A 21,595-nucleotide genomic window follows, 5' to 3' on the forward strand; every position below is an offset into this window, starting at 1 on the left:
TAGATTCTATACATGGAAAATTATAAATAGTGGAAGGTTGTCTTAAATTCAGCCCCCCACTGCTGTGACAGGGAAAGCAGTAGGGGCGTGAAGGGCCAGACCCCTGCCTGTTGCTCCCCTGCCCCTTTTCTCCCCATGCCTGTGCCTGTCCCCCCTGCGTGCATACCCTCGTGCTACCTGCCTCTTCATGCTTGTGCCTGTCCCCTATGCCCTACTCTCCACTACAGCCTTCCCCCCCATCCCTTGCCCCCATGCCTGTTCCCTCTGTTCCTTCATGCCCCTCTGTGCTGACCATCCACCTTCTTACCTTCTGCTGCAGCTCTACCCCTCTGGGGCAGTCAAGGGCAGCCACATCCCCACCCAACAGCCCAACCTGACCAGTGAGAAGCAGGGGCAGGTTCCAGCCAGGCCAGGTCGGGGTTGGAGGGATCAGAGCTGGAGCAGAAAGTAAGGGGAGAGGGGGCACCTGGATGGGGAGGGATCAGTGGATGGGGTGAGGGTGGGCACTCGTAGGGTACAAGGTTCAAGAGGTAAGAGGACAGGCAATAGGTTCCCCCCCACCCTGCAGTCCCCCCATGCTCTGCCCATTTCTGTGCTCCCTTCCCTACCAACCAAGCCATTCTGGCTGGGGACAGGTGGCGGCTCAGCTCTGGCTTCAGTCCTGAGCCTGGGGCCAAAACCAGAGCCAGCCGAGCAACTGCCTGCCCCTGGGGCCCTACTCAAATCCAAGATGAGCCCCAGCCCGTGCTGACTGGGAGAAACCTCATCTTGGATTCGAGTAGTTTCATGGTTTCTAGGCTCAGAAGAGACCTGAGTAGATCATCAGGTCCGACCCCCTGCCATGGCAGGAAAGAGTACTGGGGTCAAGCGACCCCAGTAAGGTGTACATCTAGCCTCCTCTTAAAGAGTAAATACAGTATTGTTTATGGTTTTTAACCCTTTTGACTTTTTCATGGTTCATCTGCTTTTCAAAACTGCTGACTGTATTGCAGACCTTTTCTGTAGACGCTAGACTCCAGAAAAGCAGACTTTGACTCATTCAGGGAACTCATGGGCAGGATCCCCTGGGAAGCCAGACTGAGGGGGGAGGAGTCCAGGAGAGCTGGCTGTACTTTAAAGAATCCTCACTGAGAGTGCAGGAACAAGCCATCCCTATGTGCAGGAAGACTAGCAAAAATGGCAGAAGACCAGCTTGGCTTAGCAGGGAACTCTTCAGTAAACTAAATCACAAAAATGAAGCTTATAAGGAATGGAAACTTGGACAAATAACTTGGGAAGAATATAAAAGCATTGCTCAGGCATGCAGGGATGAAGTCAGGAAGGCCAAAGCACTACTGGAGTTGCAGCAAGCAAGGGATGTGAAGGGTAACAAGAAGGGTTTTTACAAGTATGTCGGTAGCAAGAGGAAGCTTGGGGAAAGTGTGGGTCCTTACTGAATGGGGGAGGCAGCCTTGTGACAGAGGATGCAGAAAAGGCTGAGGTGCTCAGTGCCTTTTACTTCAGTCTTCACAGGCAAGATCAGCTTCCAAACTATTGCACTGGGCAGCACAGTTTGGGGAGGAGGTGAGCAGCCCTCAGTGCTGAAAGAACAGGTTAAGAACAGAAGGCAGGGTGGATGTGTACAAATCCATGGGGCCAGATGGGATGCACCCGAGGGTGCTGAGGGAGTTGGCTGATGTGATAGCAGAGCCATTGGCCATCATCTTTGAAAACTCATGGTGATCAGAGGTCCTGGATGATTGGGAAAGGGGAAACATAGTGCCCATATTTAAGAAAGGGAAGAAGAAGGATCCATAGAACAACAGACCAGTCAGCCTCAGTTCAGTCCCTGGAAAAATCATGGAGCAAACCCTGAAGGAATCCATTTCTAAGCACTTGGAGGAGAGAAAGGAGATTAGGAACAGTCAGCATGGATTCACAAGGGGCAAGGCATGCCTGACCAACCTGATTGCCTTCTACGACAAGATGACTGACTCTGTGGATGTGATGTACCTTGATTTTAACAAGGTTTTTGTTATGGTCTCCCACAAGAATCTCACAGGCAAGCTAAGGAAGTATGGACTGGATGAATGGACTGTAAGGTGGATAGAAAACTGGCTGAAGCATTGGGCTCAGAGGGTAGTAAACTATAGCTTGATGTCTAGTTGGCATCCAGCATCAAGTGAAATTCTCCAGGGGTCAGTCATGGGGCTGGGTTTGTTCAATATCTTCATCACTGACCTGGAAGAGGGCATAGTGTGCACACTCAGCAATTTGGCAGATGACACCAAGCTGAGAGGAGTAATAGATGGGCTGAAGGGTAGGGTTAGGATTCCGAGAGACCTCGATAAATCGGAGGATTGAGTCAAAAGATATGAAGTTCAACAAGGACAGGTACAAAGTCCTGCACTTAGGATGGAAGAATCCCATGCACCAGTACAGGCTGGGGGCTGACTGACTGGGCAGCCACTCTGCAGAAAAGGACCTTGGGGTTACATTGGACAATAAGCTGAATATGATCCAGCAGTGTGGCCTTGTCGCCAAGAAGGCTAACAGCATACTGGGCTGCATTGGTAGGTGTGGTGCCAGTAGATCAAGGGAAGTAATTATTCCCCTTTATTCAATACTGATGAGGCCACATCTAGAGTACTGTGTTCAGTTTTGGAAATCCACTCCAGAGAGGATGTGGATGAATTGAAGAGAGTCCAGCGGAAGGCAACAAAAACGGTGAGGCGGCTGCCCCTGCTTGAGCAAAGGAGATGCTTTTCAGGCCTAATTCAGTGGCTCAAGCCATTCGTACTTGCTCTAGGAGTGTCTTTATTAGTATCACAAAATCCAGACATTTTGTCTGCCAGAAATCAGGTTTAGGAACAAAATGTAAAAAGTATGAGTGAATGGATCAGCAAAAGGAGAGATACCTAAGCACGTTTTAAAGTGGTATCTTTCACAGGCATATCTCCACTGTTTTCCCTGACATACCTTCTTATTGAGTGCTTATTTAGACTCGCACTGATTTCAGAATCCTGAAATTCTTGGGTGCTGGATAGGTAGGTTTCACAAGAGTGTAGAAGGAAAAGTTTTAGTTTTCTAACTTTCATTAGTTCAGTAATATTTTTAATTGAGGCATTTTTGCATTTCTTTAATTGTCGATCATCGTCTGTCTGCTTTAGGAAAGAATGAGAATGGCATGTCTTGCTATACTTTGACAAACTTAATAGAAGTTGCTGGTAATTTTTCAGTTCCACAGCAGTGTTGTTTGTATCCTGAAAATCAGCTATAATTTTTATTCCATTAAATCAGTGTCTTGGCAAAATTTTGTCATGGTTAATATCTTTCAGCAGTGATTTATTGTTTTTGTAGGTGAATTGAAGCTATTCAGGAAGATCGCAAAGACTACTATGCAGCTCCTGAAGGCAGTGACCAAGCCATCCCTCTGCAAAGACTTCAAGGACATTTTGGATTAGTTGGCTTAATATGTTTTTTCCATAATCCTTATAGGATTAAAATAAGTTGTGTGCTAGAAATAACCGTTCTTGTTTTGCTCCTTAGCAAAAGATGTGTCCACAACAACCTTTCTTAGAAATTTTCCTTAGTTGCTTCTTAGCTTGTAGTACTTTAACAAAACAAACTAAAGACCATATTACATTTCCATGACATCTGTTTTATGTGCTCCTACCCACTTTTACTTGCTTTACTCAGTTGTAGGCCTGTCATCTGTAGTTCTCATTTGCTGCAGTCCATCTTTCTGCATAACTGTTCTTTCTCTCTGCATTGTAGATTGCAGTAGTAATAATAATTAAATTGTTAGGCAGTTACAGAAATAATGGATGTTTGTCTCCGTATCTAATTTCACAATAATTTGCTACATGCATTAAGAGTCTGTCCTATAATAAGTATAAGACTACCTGTGCCTTTAAGTAGCTGTAGTGCGGCTAACCGATAGGGTGGTTAGTACATAAGTGGTATCAGAGTTAACACAAATATAGGCCAAAATTTTTTAAACCGAGTCCACATGTGTGTTTTGGTGTGTAAGCCAGTGGCCTGATGGTGCTCAGAACCTACAGAAGTTGCTGAAGCATTCCATAGACTTAAACAGCGATTCTTCGCATCCACATGCTGCTTAGTTCCTGTGATATTTTTAACTTAGGATAGTGGTTCTCAGACTTTTTAAGACTCAGGGGTACCCCTCATTAGGCTCAGTGAGGCATCCCTCAGAAAAACGACTGCTCTAATTTTTCACTCTTTTTGAGAAGTAATAGAGTAGTTCTTCTGTTGTAGGAAACTCAGAAAAGACCACACGAGGTCAGAATGTTTTTAACACTGGATTCTAATTTGAAATCTCTGAGTTTATTGTGAATCATGGTTGCACATCTACCCATGCTAACATGCATGGCATCCTACAGCACCCTTGGAAAGGATCTCAAGACACCCTGGGATGTTACAGCATCCTGGTTTAGAATCACTATATTAGCAGTACCCATTCTGTGCTGTAATAATTTCCCTTCATTCTTACTAGAGGATAAAGAGCAGAGCAAATGCCTTCAATCCAGTTTTTTCTCAAGTTCCTCACTGAGTCAAGCATTATCTTTATCAGCTAGCTCTTGTGGCCCTCATTTGCCTAACCTCCTCTTACCTTGGCTTTCCAATCTAGTCCTCCCCACTACCTCCTGCTTTTTCCTTTTTTTGCCACAACTTGGGGGAGGGGTTGTTCCCTTCAAAGTCCTTTTTGGGGGTTTCCACATCTACTCTTCCCCCATTTTCTTTTGTAGCTATGCATAGTAACACTGCCATTTTGTAGCTCAGAACCTCTAGGCAGAACAGTTTCACTCAACCACCTTTGGACTTTGTTGAAGTCATCCGGCTGTTATCACAATACTTTCACCCAAGTCACTGGATTTCCAAAGGTGTCATCCTTTGTAAAAGTCTGTTTCACATCTTCAGCCCTCACGTGAGGTATCCTTATTGCTTTTGTGTCCTACACACCTGATATGTGTGACATTTGTCAGTCCTTCAAGCCCAGGATAAGAAAGTGCAAGATCAAACATGGCATGTTCCTGTTTGACAGGCCCCTCAGATGATCATCTGATCTTGGCACAAAGTTTATGCCAGCATCACCACTCTCCCAGCTCAGCTTCTTGTTGGTGCACCAGCACTTTGTCAAGTGGGACTTGGCCCACTGCTCCAAATTAACATCAAGGGGTTACTCAATGAACAGGTCTAAATGGAAACTTTCTCATCTCTGATTTCCTTGCACAGGGCATTCTCCTATCACCAGATTTATCTGTGTTGAATTGAGAATGTACTACACCCTATAATAATGATGGTCCTGATGGTTCAGTCTATGAGACCTCTCAGTCACATAAGGATCTGGAAGTGGTTCATAGTGCTTTGGGGCTTACTGTCCTAAATTTGTCTCCTGACTGCCACCTTCCTGTCAACTCAGACCAGAATTAATACTGACTGATAGGTCTCAGTATTTTCAAGAGTGGTTGCTATACTTTCCTCCCAAATCCTTCCTCCTGTGTCTTTCCAGGGACTATTCGTAGAAGAGGCGTTTATTCTTTAACAGTCAGTATCATTTATGTTGTCACTGGGCAGAGTGGAACATGTCCCCATCCATCTGGGAGGGACAGGGTTCTACGTGCCCTTACTTTCATTTCCAAGGAAGAAAAGGAGGATGGAGACCAATTCTGGATTTGAGAAGCTCAACTTCAAAGCAGTTAGCAACCATTGTTCCATACCTGGCCTCTTTTGACCTGTACAGCTCCCACTTTCATGTTAGTATTTGCTTCTCCCATAAATGATCCCTTCATAGACCTCTTCCAGCCATGAGGTGTGAATGACCAACAGTGCAGTGTGAATTACGAAAAAACAGTCCTGACACCAGTTCAGCTTTGAACATCATAAAACCATCCTGGATAGTATGTCCATGAGACCCTGCCTTCCCCAGGTGCTATTTTCCCATCATGAGCAGTTTGACCCTTGTAATTGGAGAAGCATCCAGGAAAATAGAGCAGATCACACCTTTCCCTTTTTGCCCATGTGGCATCCTGTATTTATATGATGCTGAGTGCCAGGCTACACCTCAAAGGTATGCAAACCTGGTGACAATCAGTCTATTTCTGAGCCAGGCACCACATCAGAACAAAGGTAAGGTTTTCCTATTAGTGCTTCAGTTCTTTTGACATGCTGGGAGGGCCTGAGCAATGTTTGCAAGGGGCTACCCTTTCAAATTCCATTTTCCATGGTTTTATTAGTGTTCAGCTCAGATCTCTCCCTGCCTCAGCATCACCTGCCCCTCTTTTTTCTTTTTCTCTGCTTTGGCCCCCAAAAGAGCATGGAATAAAAAGAGAGGGTAGATGAAATGCTCCAGGTAAGGAATTTTGAAGATGAGGTGACTTGTATCTTTCCAGTTTTCTATGTAGTGGAAGTGGGTGGAAGCCATACGTGCTATATCAGGACTGAAAATGGTGGTGTTCATCAGAAAACATACACTAAACAGCTCTGTTTTTAAGGACTGGCATGATGCTGGGAGGGTAACTTCAATCAAAGCAGTAAACTTTGGGTTTATCAGGTGAAAAAAAAATGTAATCCTGCTAAGTTGCACTAGAGGAAGGAGAAGGGTTAATGCACATTGGGCCCATTTGGCTAAAGGCATCTTTTAGATACAGCCCCCACCAGAGCAAGATGATTTTTTTTAATAAACTGCTCTGAAATCCACAGATGTGGAAACTGTCAGAAAGGTGCAAGATATTCCAGTGCTTGATGCTTGATTGTTGATTGCGTGTTGCTTGAGTGTTTGATTGGGGGCTCCCTATAGATATAGGTCTCTATGAACACATGCATACATGATCATCTGTTAATTTTATATATGCTCTAAAATCCCCTTGCTTAGTGAAATCATCTTGAAAACTGCTATGCTGCCATGGAAGTTGTAGTTGCCTACAGGGGATTTGAGAGGGAAGGGGATGTGCATTGAGACAAATGGTCAAGACAGAGCTGACAACTGTGATGCTGGGGTGTTCCCCAGCAGAACCTTCTGGTTGTCCATGTGTCCTACTCACAGCCTCCACTTCCTTCAAGAAAATAAAAATTCACTACCCAGAATTTGTAATGTGGAGCTAAGCCTGACCTGGAATGCTTTCTCGTCACAGAGGTGTGTGGACTGAAGCGCACAAACCAGATATATTGGGATGAAAGGAAATCATACTTTACCATGCAACATCAGCTCCAAAGGAACTGCCTAAACTCAGGATTGGGGATCCATGTTCCACAGGCTGGATCCAGCCTGCCAAGAGATTGAATTTGCTGTGGGGCAGCATAAGGGATCTGGGTGGTATGCCCATCCCCTCCACAGCTCTCATTGCTTCTTTTACATCCCTGCATTACTCTTACTGCAGTGAGGCCAGGGACTGGCACCAAAGTTGAGCACATGCAGCTTGGGTGCTCTGGGAGACAGATGTGTTACCCACAGCACGGCGGGGGGGCAAGATGTAAGCTTTAAATTGTGATGGCAAATTACTTATTGTGATGCTAACCATTGCCCAACCTGCATGCTCTTTCTTGGTGAAAGCAAGCTAGCCTGCATTAGCTTAGTTTCAGGAGCAAGGGATCATTTAAAGAGGGTTAAGCTACACTGCCTTGTGCTTGCTACTGGGGATATGGGCACTTACTGAACACTAGCTGACATTGCAAATCCTTATCCTTCTCTTGCAGTATCTTGTTGGGGTATCCATGCCCCTTGTGTACCCATACTTAACTCTTCCTTCCACGATTATCATCAGAAGTTTAAACTTCACACCAGCCTCAGCCACAAACTTAATTCTCCCTCATGATATCCCAAGTCCTCCTTTCCTGATGGCCATTGGCATATTTGCTCCTTCCAGATAATAGGGATTACATGTATTTAGTCATTCCTTAGTCCTTGCTTATTACAGGGTAAGTTTTAAGCATAAAAGTGAATCACACTTGAGCATAAAAGTGAGTAATACTTCAGTTTAAACAACTTCCCAGTTAAGAGGGGGAACAAAAAGCAGTAATAAAAATAATGAAAATGTAATAGTAATACATACCAACAGGCAATTTGGAACCATGCTGATTGAGAGAGAAAGGTGGATAATACCAATGAGATGACCAGTAGGGTTAAGGACAATGGGAAGAAAATATATCTGAAATTAACGAAATCCTGGCATTGGTACAGGACTGATGCTCTAAAAGGGTAGCATAATTTCTGTGGTGGTGTAAACTTCTGAGTCACTGATGGCATAGAAAGGATCTCATTATCACTAAAATGAGATATTTTCTCTACCATCAGGGATTCAGAAGGATATTAAACATTAGCTATGATGGTTAAACATTCAGCAGGGTTAGATAACCTGCACCCAGGAATATTGGAAGAATTGGCTAAGGATTCATCATTAATGATACAATAGGGAAATTCCAGAAGTACTGGGGAAGAGGAAGCAAATATTTTTAAAAGGGTAAATGGGGTGACACAGGTAGCTCTAGGCCAGTTAGTCCAACCTCAGTCCTGATGAAAATCATAGGAAAAAAACTAAGAACTGGCATAGGGTACAATAATCACAGAGGATGCAAGCTCATGGAGTCATAGGAAAGTTGGGCTCAAATCTAGCACCCTGTTCAAGGCAGGATCATCTCTGACTAAACCATCCTAGCCAAGTGACTGCCTAACCTGTCTCTGAAAATTCCCAGGGATGGAGATCCCACAGCTTTTCTAGATAGCCTGTTTCAGTGCTTGACCACCCTCATAGTCAGAAAATTCCTCCTAATTTCCAACCTAAGTTTCCTCTGTTGCTGCCTGAAGCCATTGCTCATAGTCCTGCCCCATACAGCCACAGAGAATAGTCTGTCTCCATTAAGCATGGTGCATACATTACAGAAGCTGTGTACTATAATGGCAGTCTGTATCTTGTTATGGAAAGCTGGACTTATCAGATAATTGTGATTTTTTTGATAAATGGTAATGAAGAAATGTAGATGGGCAAAGTTGGTTTCCTGAGTAAGCTGTCAAGAGCGGAATAGACGGGCCCAAGATAGGCCACAACTTTTGTCTTCAGTGCTTCTGATGGCTGTTCTGTATGCTGATGATTGTGAATCCCAGTGTGAGGCACCCAACTCTACCCATGTGTTATATAGGAAGTCCAGGTGCCTCACTCAGGGCCAAGGCTTCTTCCCCAGGGGCCAGCTGCCTGCAAGTGAGGTGGTGTGATGCTGACTATCAGTGTTTAAGTATCCTGTGGATATAGCCCAACGAATCCATGCCGTACCTACAGACTGAAGGTCTGTATCCTGGAAAGCGGCATCTCTGAAAAGGATTTAGCAATCATAGAGGGCAGGCAACTCAATGTAAATGCTTTGGGAGATGCTGGGTCATAAACAGCTAATGTGTTATGGTTGTGACCAAGAAGCAGCAAACAGGAACAGAGTGGTGAATTTTACCTCTGTATATCGCATTGATCTGATCTGTACTGGGATATTATAGGTTTGAAAAACATGGTTACAGTGAGAGAGAATTGTGCTGAAAGAGCTCAGTCTGTCTAGCTGAGCAAAAAGATTATGAAATTAAGAAGTAATTTGATTACTATATATATAAGTACTTAGAAGAGAGAGAGTTTCTGAGAGTAGATGGCTCTTAAAACTAGTAGAAAAATGGCACAATGAGTCCCAGTGGTTGGAACCTGAAACTAGCTAGAGTAGAAATAAGATTCATTTTTTTAATACTGAGGTTAATATTACCTACCTATCTCAGTAACCTACCTGAGGATGGGATGAATTTTTCTTCATCACTTACAAGTTTTTAGAAGAAAACGATTTCTTTCTGAAATATATGCCATATCTCAAACAGCAATTGTGGATTTAATGCAAAAAATACTGGATGGCGTTTTATGTTCTAACTGGGAGATCAGGCTAAATTGACATAATAGATCCTGATCTTAAAATATATATGAATCTAAGCTATTGGTTTCAGTCTTTGTCTCTTTCCCCCTCCCCCACACACAAACAGATGGACTTACTAAAACAACACTCTATGGCATTCTATTCAAGAATGAAAAAAAATAAAAGCTACACAAATGTATTTAAATATGAAAAGAAAATGGTTAGAACTAGGACTGTCGAATGATTAAAAAAATCACAAGATTAAAAAAAATTGTTGCCATTAATCAGAATTTTAATCATGCAGTTAAATAATAATAGAATCCCAATTTATTATAAATATTTTGGATGTACACAAACCCTAGATGGTCTCTAAGACCTGGCCCCCCAACCCCTGGCCCCCCATATACTTACCTGAATCCAGCTGCTGAATGTGTGTGTGTGTGTGTGTGTGTGTGTGTGTGTGTGTGTGTGTGTGTGTGTCCCAGCAGCAGTGAGCGGGGAGGGACTGCTTTTCCAACACTAGCAGCGATTAACACGCGTTACAAAAATTAATGCAAAAACAAATTAACATGTTCATCACACGTGTTAACAGTGATTAATTGACAGCCCTAGTTAGAATTCATTTGTCATCATAAGACATTATATATTTATACACTGTAGCAATACTTTACATTAAGTCTAGGGTACTTAGAATCAATCATTATGTCACCAACAACGTATGTTTATCAATATGTGTTTGTTTTTCTTAAGTGGCAGATATCTGAACAGATATTTATTTGAGACCTAGGCTGTGGGCTACTTCCACCATAACTTAATGGTATCTAGTTAGAAACATTTTTGTTACCTATTTCCTTTCAAGGTTCCAGAGTTCCAAAGTTTTCTTAAGATCTGTAAGGCTGAATGGATGGGTTGAATGTGCTAAAACTGCATGATAACATAAGAATAAATTAGCCCAGGATCAGGTATAATTAAAGCACAGTTTTTCTTTTAATCACTAATTTTATTTTGCTTCTTGGAAGGAACTCCTAGGGAAAAATAAAAAATTATTCTTAAAGCAGAAGTGTATAGACTATTTTGCAAAACATACTAAAGACAAAACAAACTCTCGTCTCCAAGAAGCTTACGTGCTCAGTATGCAAATGAGGCAATAACAGTTATTGCTGACGGTCTTTAAGGATACAGAGGTTTTGAAGAGAAAGGTGAGAATTGTCTTGGCATCTTTTGATCAGCGGTCATGTCAAGCATAAGAATGGCTGAGAAGAAAGTTGAAGATTGGCTGTGGGCAGAAGGGGCTAAGGGAATAGCAAAGATTGTAGGGGAGATGAGTATTTGGGTCCCAGAGCTATAAGGTTCTTTGAAAATGAAAAGAGAAATGCTTGAAATGTTTGTACTATGCTGCTCCTCTGAAAATATCAAATTAAAGGTAGGGGGCTGGCACTAAAATAATAATATGCTGCACATACAGTGCTAATGGCACTCTAAGAAATCTTAGAATCATAGAAAAATACGGTTGGAAGGGACCTCAGGAGGTTATTAAGTCCAACCTCCTGCTCCAAGCAGGACCATCTCCAAATGTATCATCTCAGCCAAGGCTTTGTCTAGCTGGGTCTTAAAAACCTCTAAGGATGGAGATTCCATAACCTCTATGGGTAACCTGTTCCAGGGTTTTTACTGCCCTCCTAGTGAGAACGTTTTTCCTGATATTTAACCTAAACTTCCTTTACTGCAACTTGAGACTGTTGTTCCTTGTCATCTGCCATCGCTGAGAACAGTCCTGCTCCATTCTCTTTCAAACCACGCTTCAGGAACTTGAAGGCTGCTATTAAATCCTCCCTCAATCTTCTCTTCTCTAGACTAAATAATCCCAGTTCCCTCAGCCTCTCCTCATAAAGCATACACCCCAGCTCCCTAACCATTTTCATTGTCCTCCGCTGGACTCTCTCCAATTGGTCCACATCCTTTCCATAGTGGGGGGCCTAAAACTTGACACAGGACTCCAGATGTAGCCTCACCAGTGCTGAATAGAGGGGAATAATCATTTCCCTTGATCTGCTGGCAACACCCCTACCAGTGCAGCCCAGTATGCCATTAACCTTCTTGGCAATAAAGGCACACTGTTGGTTTATATTCATTTTCTTGTCCACTGTAACCCTCAGGTCCTTTTCTGGAGTGGTTGCCCAGCCAGTTAGCCCCTAGCCTGTATTGGTGCATGGGATTTGTTCCATCCTAAGTGCAGGGCTTTGCACTTATCCTTGTTGAACCTCATGAGATTTATTTTGGTCCAATTCTCCAAATTGTTGAGGTCTCTGAATCCTAGCCGTACCCTCCAGGGTATCTACTACTTCCCCTGCCTCATGTCACCTGCAAACTTGCTGAGGGTATACTCCATGCCATCTTCCAGGTCATTGATGAAGATATTGAACAAACCCCGGAGGCACTCCACTTGATACTGGCTGCCAACTAGACATTGAGCTATTGATTACTACCCTCTGAGCCTGATGATCCAGCCAGTTTTCTATCCACCTTACAGTCCATTTATCCAGCCCATACTTCCTTAGCTTGCTTGAGAGAATATTGTGGGAGACCATATTAAAAGCCTTGCTAAAATCAAGATATACCACATCCACTGGTTTCCCCACATCCACAGAGCCAGTCATCTCATCATGGAAGGCAATCAGGTTGGTCAGGCATGACTTGCCCTTGATGAATCCATGCTGACTTCCTAATCACCCTATTCTCCAAGTACTTAGAAATGGACTTCTTGAGGATCTGCTTCATGATTTTTCCAGGGACTGAGGTGAGGCTGGCCTGTAGTCTGTAGTTCCCTAGATCCTCCTTTTTTCCCCTGTCTTAAATATTTACCCTTTTCCAATCATCCAGGACCTCTCCAGATCACCATGATTTTTCAATGATGGCCAGTGGCTCTGCTGTCACATTGGCCAACTCCATCAGCATCTTTGGCTCCATCCCATTCAGCCCCAGGGATTTGTATATGTCCAGCTTTTCTATATAGTCCCTAACCTGTCCTTTCGCCACTGCTGGCTGCTCATCTCCTCCCCAGACTGGGATGCCAGGTGCACTAGTCTGGGAGCTGACCTTGCTCGTTAAGACTGAGGTGAAAAAGACGTCAAGTATTTCAGCCTTTTCTTCATCTTCTGTTACTAGGTTGCCTCCCCTAGTCAGGAAGGGACCCACACTTGTCCCACTTCTCTTGTTACTGGCAAGGTCACCCACTTCCCCACTGACCTCAGAGCTTTTGTTTCCACCCTCCAACGAACCTAGTTTAAAGTCCTCACTAGGTTAGCGAGCCTGTCTGCAAAGACACTTTTCCCTCTCTTTGTGAGGTGGATTCCATCTCTTCCCAGCAATCCTTCTTCTCGGAACAATATCCTGTGGTCAAAGAAGTCAAAGCCCTGCTGGTGACATCATCTACACAGCCATGCATTGATCTGCAGGATGTGCCTACTACTGCCTGGGCCTTTTGCCTTGACTGGAAAAATCAAAAAGAACACTATCTGAGCCCCCATCCCCTTCACCCTTGCACCCAGAGCCCTGTAGTCACTTTTGATCCGCTCAGGGTCTTCCCTGGCAATATCATGGGTGCCCACATGAATAAACAGCATGGGATAGTAGTCAGAGGGCCAGATGAGTCTTGGTAATCCCTCCGGTATGATCTGGGTTCTGAGCAAGCAGCAGATCTCCCAAGGTAACAGGTCAGGCCAACAGATAGATGCCTCCATCCCAACACAGAAGGGAGTCTCCAACTTGTATCAGTACTGTGCCTGGGGGCACTGGCGTAAAGTAATTTACTCAAATTTGAGGAAAGAGAAAATTTTCCAAACACATGATACAGTCAGTGATTTAAAGAGAAATACTGATGAAAATATCATTCAATGACTTTAGCCTATTTATTTCAGTTAAAATGAGTGCACAATCATTTTCAAACATTATAAAAAAAGCACTGTTAGTTTCCTGAGGTGCCATGTGAATGTTTTCATAGGCTTGAGTCCATGCTGCTTTTTTGCCTTCCTACCACTCTTTTAATCAGATGATAGAGTGCTACTGCAGGGATGCATATGGAAGGAAGGGCTGCCAACAGCGCACAAATGGCCACCACCCAGCCTGGGTAGAGCTTCTCCTCCTTTGCAGGGAAATCTTTCTGTGAAGTTAGAAACAATAAGTGAGATGTCATCTATAGCTTTACATTACAGGCTCTTTACATCTTCTGTCTACTAGACCTATGAGTTCCAATGACACTAACTACACCCACTCATTGAAACTAGTACCCAGTAGGTTTTCACATATAAACTTTATTGCAAACAAATATTAAAAACACAAGACACTATAAAATTTAAATGAGCTGTAAAAATGTTCCATGTGTAACGTAGAACATTTTTATGGCTGGTTTATACAACTCCTGATATTGAACATGTGGCTATGGCCAACGATTAACTGACTGTCAGCCTGGTCTGAGTTTGGGTGGGATGGGGGAAGTCAAAGGGCTTCTTCCACCAGGGATTTTAAACCTAGTTTCCAGCAGCTCTGGCCAAGCTTCTGGGCATGGGGGATTCGAGGAGCCCAGGGGCTTCCTTGCTTGGAGACTTTGACCCCAGGTGCTCAGCAGCTGGGCCAGAGTTGTCAGATGACCCCACTGAGAGTCTCTTATTCCTACACCCAGCAGCCTAGCCAGAGCCCCCAAATGGAGGTTTTAAACTCTCTGGTAGGGGTAACTGTTAGAGTCCCCCTGCCTGGAGCCTCTGATCCTCTGTGTCCAGCAACCTGTCCAGAGCTTTCAGGAACAGGGTTTTCACAATCAGCTGACTGTCCTGCCAGCCCCAGGTGAACCAGAGTTAGGACTGTTCAAGATTGGGGTTGACAATCATTTGATTGTCACCCCCAGTCCACAGAGCGCCCAAGGTCTCAAACCAGACTGACAGTCAGCTGTTGGCCCCGTGTGCAGGGCTGTGACACTTGGCTGTGACTTTGCTCCCCCTGGGAATCCCCGGCATTGGCAAGTCATAATGGCACAATTAGGATCTGATCCCCAACCCCAAAATCATGTCTTCTTGCCATGCACGTGTGGTCTGGTAGAAGGTGCATTTGTTGGGATTAGGGTTTAGATCGCATTGCAACATTAAATGAAAGTGTACCAGGGGCCTGTGAAGTGCTTCCCCTTCCTACTCCTCATGGCAAATAGCTCCTCAAATGAGAGCAGAGGCAGGGCCAAGCATGCAGCCCCCACACTGCCCCAAGAATTTGCAGGCTGGATGAGAGAAGCTTCATGAGAGGGCAGGATTTTCTATTTGTCATGCTGTCTGTGCAGTGAGAAATTCAGGGACGTGTAATCCTTGGTAATGCAGCTCTTTACTATTCCTTTCAAAGGGCCTGTCTACACCAGAGAGCTAAGTTGTTCATATGCAAACAGATTCTCTTGGACACACTGAGGACCCAATGATTCCGGGCATTCACACTAGCCACCAATTTAGCAAAAAGAAAATGACAAGTAGGTTTGCTAAAACTACAATTTTTGGCAAATATCCCAGTCATCCAAAAATGTAGCTCATCTCTAGGTTTGTCTTCGATTGGATACATGGCTATGACAATATTACTGGTATCTTACAAATTGCTTTGTCCCTGTTGTGTGATGTTCAGCTACTGATTTAAACCCTGATTTCATAGTTGTTAGGGGCTGGAAGGGACCTTACTGATCATTGCATCTGGCCTTCTTGCACTTGGGCAGGAAAGACTGCTGGGATCAGATGACCCCAGGAAGCTGGGTATCAACATGCTTTTTGAAGATCACCAGGGTGGATGAGTGTACCACCTCTGAGGGGAGCCTGTTCCAAACCTTCGGCCCTCGACGTGTAAGGAAGAACTTCTTTATGTGTAGCCTGAAGCGATCCTCAGTCAGCTTGTGCCCATTATTTCTTGTCCTCCCCTGGGGGGCCTTGGTGAACAGGCCCTGATGCATGTCCTTGATATACTTATAGGCTGCTACCAAGTCCCCTCTGAGTCTTCTCTTCTCCAGGCTAAACAGTTCCACGTCTTTCAGCCTCTCCTCATGTTACCTGGTCTCTAGGCCTCTAATCATGTGCATGGCCCCCCTTTGGAATCTCTTAAGCTTCTTAATATCCTTCCTGAAGTGTGGCACCCAGAACTGGATGCAAAACTCCAGCTATGGTCTCACCAAGGCTGAGCAGAGAGGGAGGATGACATCCTTAGCCTTGCTCGAGATGCCTTGGTAGATGCATGCCATTGTTTGATTAGCTCTGCCAGCTACAGCATCACATTGCTGGCTCACATTCATTTTGTTGTCTATCACAACACCCAGGTCTCGTTCCAATGTGATGCTAGCAAGCATAGCACTGCCAAGCCTGTAAGTGTGTTAGATTATTTCTCCCCAGATGTTGTTTAATACAGAGAAATGTAAAGTGCTCCATCTGGTTGAGGTCCACCCACCTTGCAAGCCTGTCCAGGTCAGCCTGTATTGCTGGCCTGCCTTTGAACATGACCACACTGTCCCATAGTTTGGTGTCATCAGGGAACTTTGTTAGTTCACTTTTAATACCCGAATCCAAATCACTGATAAACATGTTGAAAAGCACTGGTCTGAGGACTGAACCCTGAGGGATACAACGGATCACCCTTCACCATGATGACTTAGTTCCATCAATCAATACTCTCTGGGCCCTACCACGGAGCCGGTTACCTAGCCAGCAGACCACAAAGTAGTTGAGGCCACATTTTCCCAATTTTTTCATGAGGACTTCATTGCTGCCTTCTGCTAGCAATTGCTCTGTTATTTTGCTGTAGTCAAAAAATGAGAGATGTAAGAGCTGGCATTTTTTGAGGAGTGCCTCGAGCTAAATGAGAGGGGCCTCAAGTCAAACAAGGGGTGCCTTGAGTCTAAAAAGGTGAGAACCACTGCTTTAGATGTGCAGGAAACTAGAAACATTTCAAAGAAGGTACCACAGAGCCCCTGGATGTAAGGCTTCCTTGAGGTCTAAAGAAAATATTGCTACCAGAACATGCTTGCTTTTGTAATAACGTGTCAGGACTACGGGCTCCATTTGAGCAGCTGTGAAAATCCTCTGGGAGTGGTTTATTATAGGGTTGTCTGTACACAAATTGTACCATTTATACTATTACGGTTAAGTATTATAAATTTAGTTTTACTTGTATATGGCACCTTTATACTGAAATAGCTGCATTCACACTAGGCTCTGTGCCAATTTAACTATTTTGGTAAAGTAAACCAGATCCCTATCCCAAATCATTAAAGTTGCTACAAAATCCTGGGCCTAGATTAGACCTGATCTCCCAGCAGTTACAGCTCCACAAATCCAGTGAAGGCCAATCAGTTGGTTAGGTATAAATGAGAAGATAATCTGAAGATCAGCTTTCAGTAGCATTTTTGCCTGCTGATCTATTTTTAATGGTGATGCTATGTGAAAGGGGAGGAACCTTGCTTAACTCCTGGGGTGTGCCTTCACTGCAGTGGGCTCAGAGGATCAGCACTTGGATTAATTTGGCCTATGTGGATAAGCCACACGCAAGTTCTAGCGTCATGACTGGTGCTTCACTCACTTGGTTGTGTCACTAGAGCTTATGAAGGAATATCCCATAGTATTTTTCTGCCCAAGGAAGCTGAGCCAACCAGTGATTCTTACCTAGTGCATTGTAGGAGAACTTGTTTGTCCTTTTGGGCACATGGGGGAGTTGTGGGAAAGCACTGCAGGATTATCAGCACTTGAATGATTCTGTTTATGTCCTCACTGCAATGCTGGTGGGTCATCAGCTCAAAAATAAGTAATCCTGTGTTTAATGGGCCATTAAACTTGGCTGAAAGGCTTGTGTGATGGACAGTAGGATGGAGGGTTGGGAGAAACACCTGCCTAAGAGACTGGGTAACTCTGCAGTGAAGGTATACCCCCGTGTCTTAGGATGACATCACAAAAGAAACATCCAGTTTAGCTTACAATTGAGCAGATTTGGAATATAACTACTGAAAAGATAATAAAACACAGAAATCTGCCCTGACACCTTTACAGGCACATTTTTTGGAGACAATATCCTCAAATACTTGGGGATTTTGTACTAGGTTTTGGGGGCTTTTTTTTGGTAATAGTATTGTTATTTTCATTTAGCAGTCTCTAAGGTAACTAGGTTACAGTATGACAGAAAAGCTGCAGTTATTAGTAGATATGCAAAGCATAATGATTTGCTTTGTAAATAGAAAGAGCAACAATTGAAAAATTGTAGGTTGAGAATGCCGCCCCAAGAATGATTTGTGGATGAAGAACATTCCTTACAGGGAGGGACTTAAGGAACTCACTCTATTTTGAAGGGGAAGAAGTGACTTGATCACAGTCTATAAGTACCCATGTGGAACAGAAATTTGAGTCTAACAAAGATATAACAAGAGCTGATAGATCAAAAAAGACACAGACTCAAAGTAAGGCACATTTTTAAACAATGAAAATAAATCACCGTAATGACTTATGAAAGGTTGTAGTGAAGTTTCTACTACTGGCCATTTTTTAAATCAAGATGGGATATTTTTCTAAACGTTTACCTGCTTTAGTTCAAACAGGAATAGATTCAGGGAAGTTCTGTGACACGTGTTGTACAGGAGGTCAGACTAGATGACCAAATGGTCTCTTTTGGCCTTATAACCTGTGACTCTAAAGGATATTTAGACACTCAAATCTCATTGAAATTACATGAGAGAGGCATTTAAATTCCTTTCAATTCCTTTGAAAATTCTAACTTCTCATTGTAGCAATCTCTTACTATCACATGTCAAGGCACCTCCTTTTGGGATGTCTCAGAGAAATTGTATGTCGAGTGAACCTGTGCATTACTAGCTCAGTCCTGAGAAATCCAATGCGTGTATAAAACCTCATGGGAAAAATGCTCTGTTCAAAATTATTAATGGAGAAGATATGGCAGCACTTGCAACTCATACCTTTGAGCATAATGAGACAATTTTTCCCCACACACTAATTTTTGGAACCAAAAGCATGCAATCCTGGTAGGACTTTAGAGCTTCAGGCTCCTTTACATTGGAGAGAGCTGGGTGCATACAATTTTGGAAACTTAGGAAGAGATGGAGACTCTAACACTGATTCTTTGTAAATAAATAGATTGAAAATATTAGCGAACATACATATTCTGGGTTCCAGGCACCGTAGGTTGGTTGTTTCTGTACTTGAATACTAACAAAGGCCAGAAAAACAGTTAGCATGAGTAGAGGGCTGATGATCTTCCACATCACCTGCCAGTACAAGTTTGGTTGTCGTCCTGTCATCCACTTAATATTATCACTGAACCTGTGAGACAGACAAAGTTTACAGTTGTTTTCATATCCACAAGGCTGCTATTTCTCTCTCTTTTTTTATTGATTTAAAAAAAAAAAAAAATTTTCCAAGCCTCTAAATTTGTCTGCTGCATATTAAGAACTCATAGGATAATAGAAAATTAGGGTTGGAAGTGACCTCAAGAGGTCATCTAGTCCAACCCGCGCCCAAAGCAGGGCTATTCCCAGCTAGATCATCTCAGCCAAGGGCCTGTCGAGCCTGGTCATAAAAGCCTCCAGGGATGGAGACTCCATAGCCTCTCCAGGTAACCTGTTGCAATGTTTTACTAATATCTAACCTAAACTTCCCTTGCTGCAGCTTGGGATTGTTGCTCCTTGTTGTCATCTGCCAGCACTGAGAACAGTCTAGCTCCATCTTTTGTCAAACCCCCATTCAGGTACTTGAAGACTGCTTTTAAATCCCCTCTCAGGCTCCTCTTCTCTAGAAGAAATAAGCCCAGTTCCCTCAGTCTTTCCTCATGTCATGTGCCCCAGCCCCCGAAACCATTTTCACTGCCCTGTGCTGGACTCTCTCCAACTTGTCCACATCCTTTCTGTAGTGGGGGGAGGGAGGGGGTCCAAAACTACACAGTACTCCAGATGTGACCTCACCGGTGCAGAATAGAGGGGAATAATCATCTCCCTTGATCAGCTGGCAACATTCCTACCAATGCAGCCCAGTATGCCATTAGCCTTCTTGGCAACAAGGGCACACTGTTGACTCATATTCAGCTTATTCTCCACTGTAACCTCCAGGTTCTTTTCTGCAGAGCTGCTGCCCAGCCAGCCAGTCCAGGCTGTAGCAGTGCTGGAATTATTCAGTCCTAAGTGCAGGACTTTGCACTTGTCCTTATTAAGCCTCATGAGATTTATTTTGCTCCAATCCTCCAATTTGTTGAGGTCTCTCTGCAAGTGTCCACTCATATTCATACTTTCTTACAAATTTATCCTAAATTTACTTAAACAACAACAGCCTTAGGTTAGATCTAAGGATACAGCTGATGTATACCAGCTGCATATTTGATCACCTAATACAAGCGACCAATGCCATTGAGTAAAACTATAAAACAACACAAATGTTAAAGGGTGGAAATTACAAGCTAACAGTTGTAACGAAGAGCCATGAACAGTATAGAAGGGTGCATTTGCCTGAGAGGGGAACCCGGACAGTGTGATTTTTTTTTCCCCTTTCCTCTTCCTAAGAGGCTTGAGATGCACAGTAGTATCACGCTAGTGTTCAGTAGCATCTCATGTAGAAGATTTGAATTAATTGCACATGTAGATGCACCCAGTCTGAGCATTTGGATGCTGCCCTGAGGAGAGTAGCTGGTGATGACTGTAAAGTTTTTAACAAGCAGAATTGTACACTATAGCTTTAAATACCCAATATACAACAGCATAAAGGCACTCCCTATCCACATGGCAATAAGGATTTCCTCAACTAAGAGACCATTTGGCCTTGGCACTTCATATTGCGTCTAGGTGTAGGCCCCCCTCGTCTTTCCCCCAGTAAATCTTAAGCATCTTTAATTAATATTGTATATGCCCATTGACAAATGGAAAAGATAGGAAACTATAAAAATTACTCACTTTCATAATCATGGTGATAAGTACTTCAAGGATCAATAAAATACATCCATGTTTTTCTCCATGTGATATTCAGAAAGATATAGGAATTTTAAAAAATCCAAACTTGTTTCAAACATACCTTTTAATCCCATAGACATATGCCACAGCAGTTACTTCAAAGAAAGAAATGATGAGTAGAGGCAAGGAACCTGCATAACTATCAAAAACATGGAGCCAGTAACTCCCAGATCTCAGAGTAAAGCACAGAGCTGATGCAAAGGAAATCAGGCATATCACTCCTGAAGAAAAATAGATGCATTCATTACCAAAGTACTGAATTTAAATGATGTGACTAATATTTTTGCTCTTTTACTACTTTGATTACCTCCATCTACACAGCTTCAGTTTTTGTTTTTCGCCAAAGGAAAGCCCCTCCTCACTAATTGCATGCCTGAGGTGGGTTGCCTCATATTATAATAGCTCACATTTCTTTTGAGTTCAGTTTCAGAATAACACCCTTATTATATCACAGATAATTTGTAATGTGTCAGTTTCTGAGCACATAAGGATATCATCTAGGTGCAACAGAAGACTAGAAGAGAGACATGATAGGCAATACTCATTCCATGAGCATTTCAAAGATAGAAAGGGCATTATGAAAACCAAAAGACATTCTTTTAAGTTATCACAGGCTTCAGATTATTTTATAACAGGATTTCTCCTGTCTTTGGGATCCATTTCCATTTGCCAATACCATCTTTAAGCTCCAGTCAGAAAAGCCAAATTGAAGCA

General features: G+C 43.3%; 2 protein-coding genes across 3 annotated transcripts in view; one reads left to right on the forward strand and one right to left on the reverse strand.

Moving 5' to 3' along the window:
* The window catches only part of TERT (telomerase reverse transcriptase), a 53,401-nt gene extending 49,979 nt beyond the window's left edge, over positions 1-3,422 (forward strand). The window contains exon 13 of the mRNA XM_019540348.1: positions 3,340-3,422. Coding sequence (XP_019395893.1) covers positions 3,340-3,343 — 4 coding nt within the window. The 3' untranslated portion in view covers positions 3,344-3,422. The remainder of the gene's footprint in view (positions 1-3,339) is intronic.
* Positions 3,423-13,765: 10,343 nt separating this feature from the next.
* The window catches only part of SLC6A18 (solute carrier family 6 member 18), a 53,874-nt gene continuing 46,044 nt past the window's right edge, over positions 13,766-21,595 (reverse strand). For both annotated transcript variants that reach the window (XM_019540372.1, XM_019540364.1), the window contains 2 exons: positions 19,046-19,208; positions 13,766-14,035 (listed from right to left, as the gene is read on the reverse strand). In XM_019540372.1, the coding sequence (XP_019395917.1) occupies positions 13,871-14,035; positions 19,046-19,208 (328 nt within the window). In that variant the 3' untranslated portion in view covers positions 13,766-13,870. The remainder of the gene's footprint in view (positions 14,036-19,045; positions 19,209-21,595) is intronic.

Source organism: Crocodylus porosus, unplaced genomic scaffold (assembly GCF_001723895.1).
Source record: "Crocodylus porosus isolate Cpor-Errol unplaced genomic scaffold, CroPor_comp1, whole genome shotgun sequence".
Taxonomy (NCBI): Eukaryota; Metazoa; Chordata; order Crocodylia; family Crocodylidae; genus Crocodylus; species Crocodylus porosus.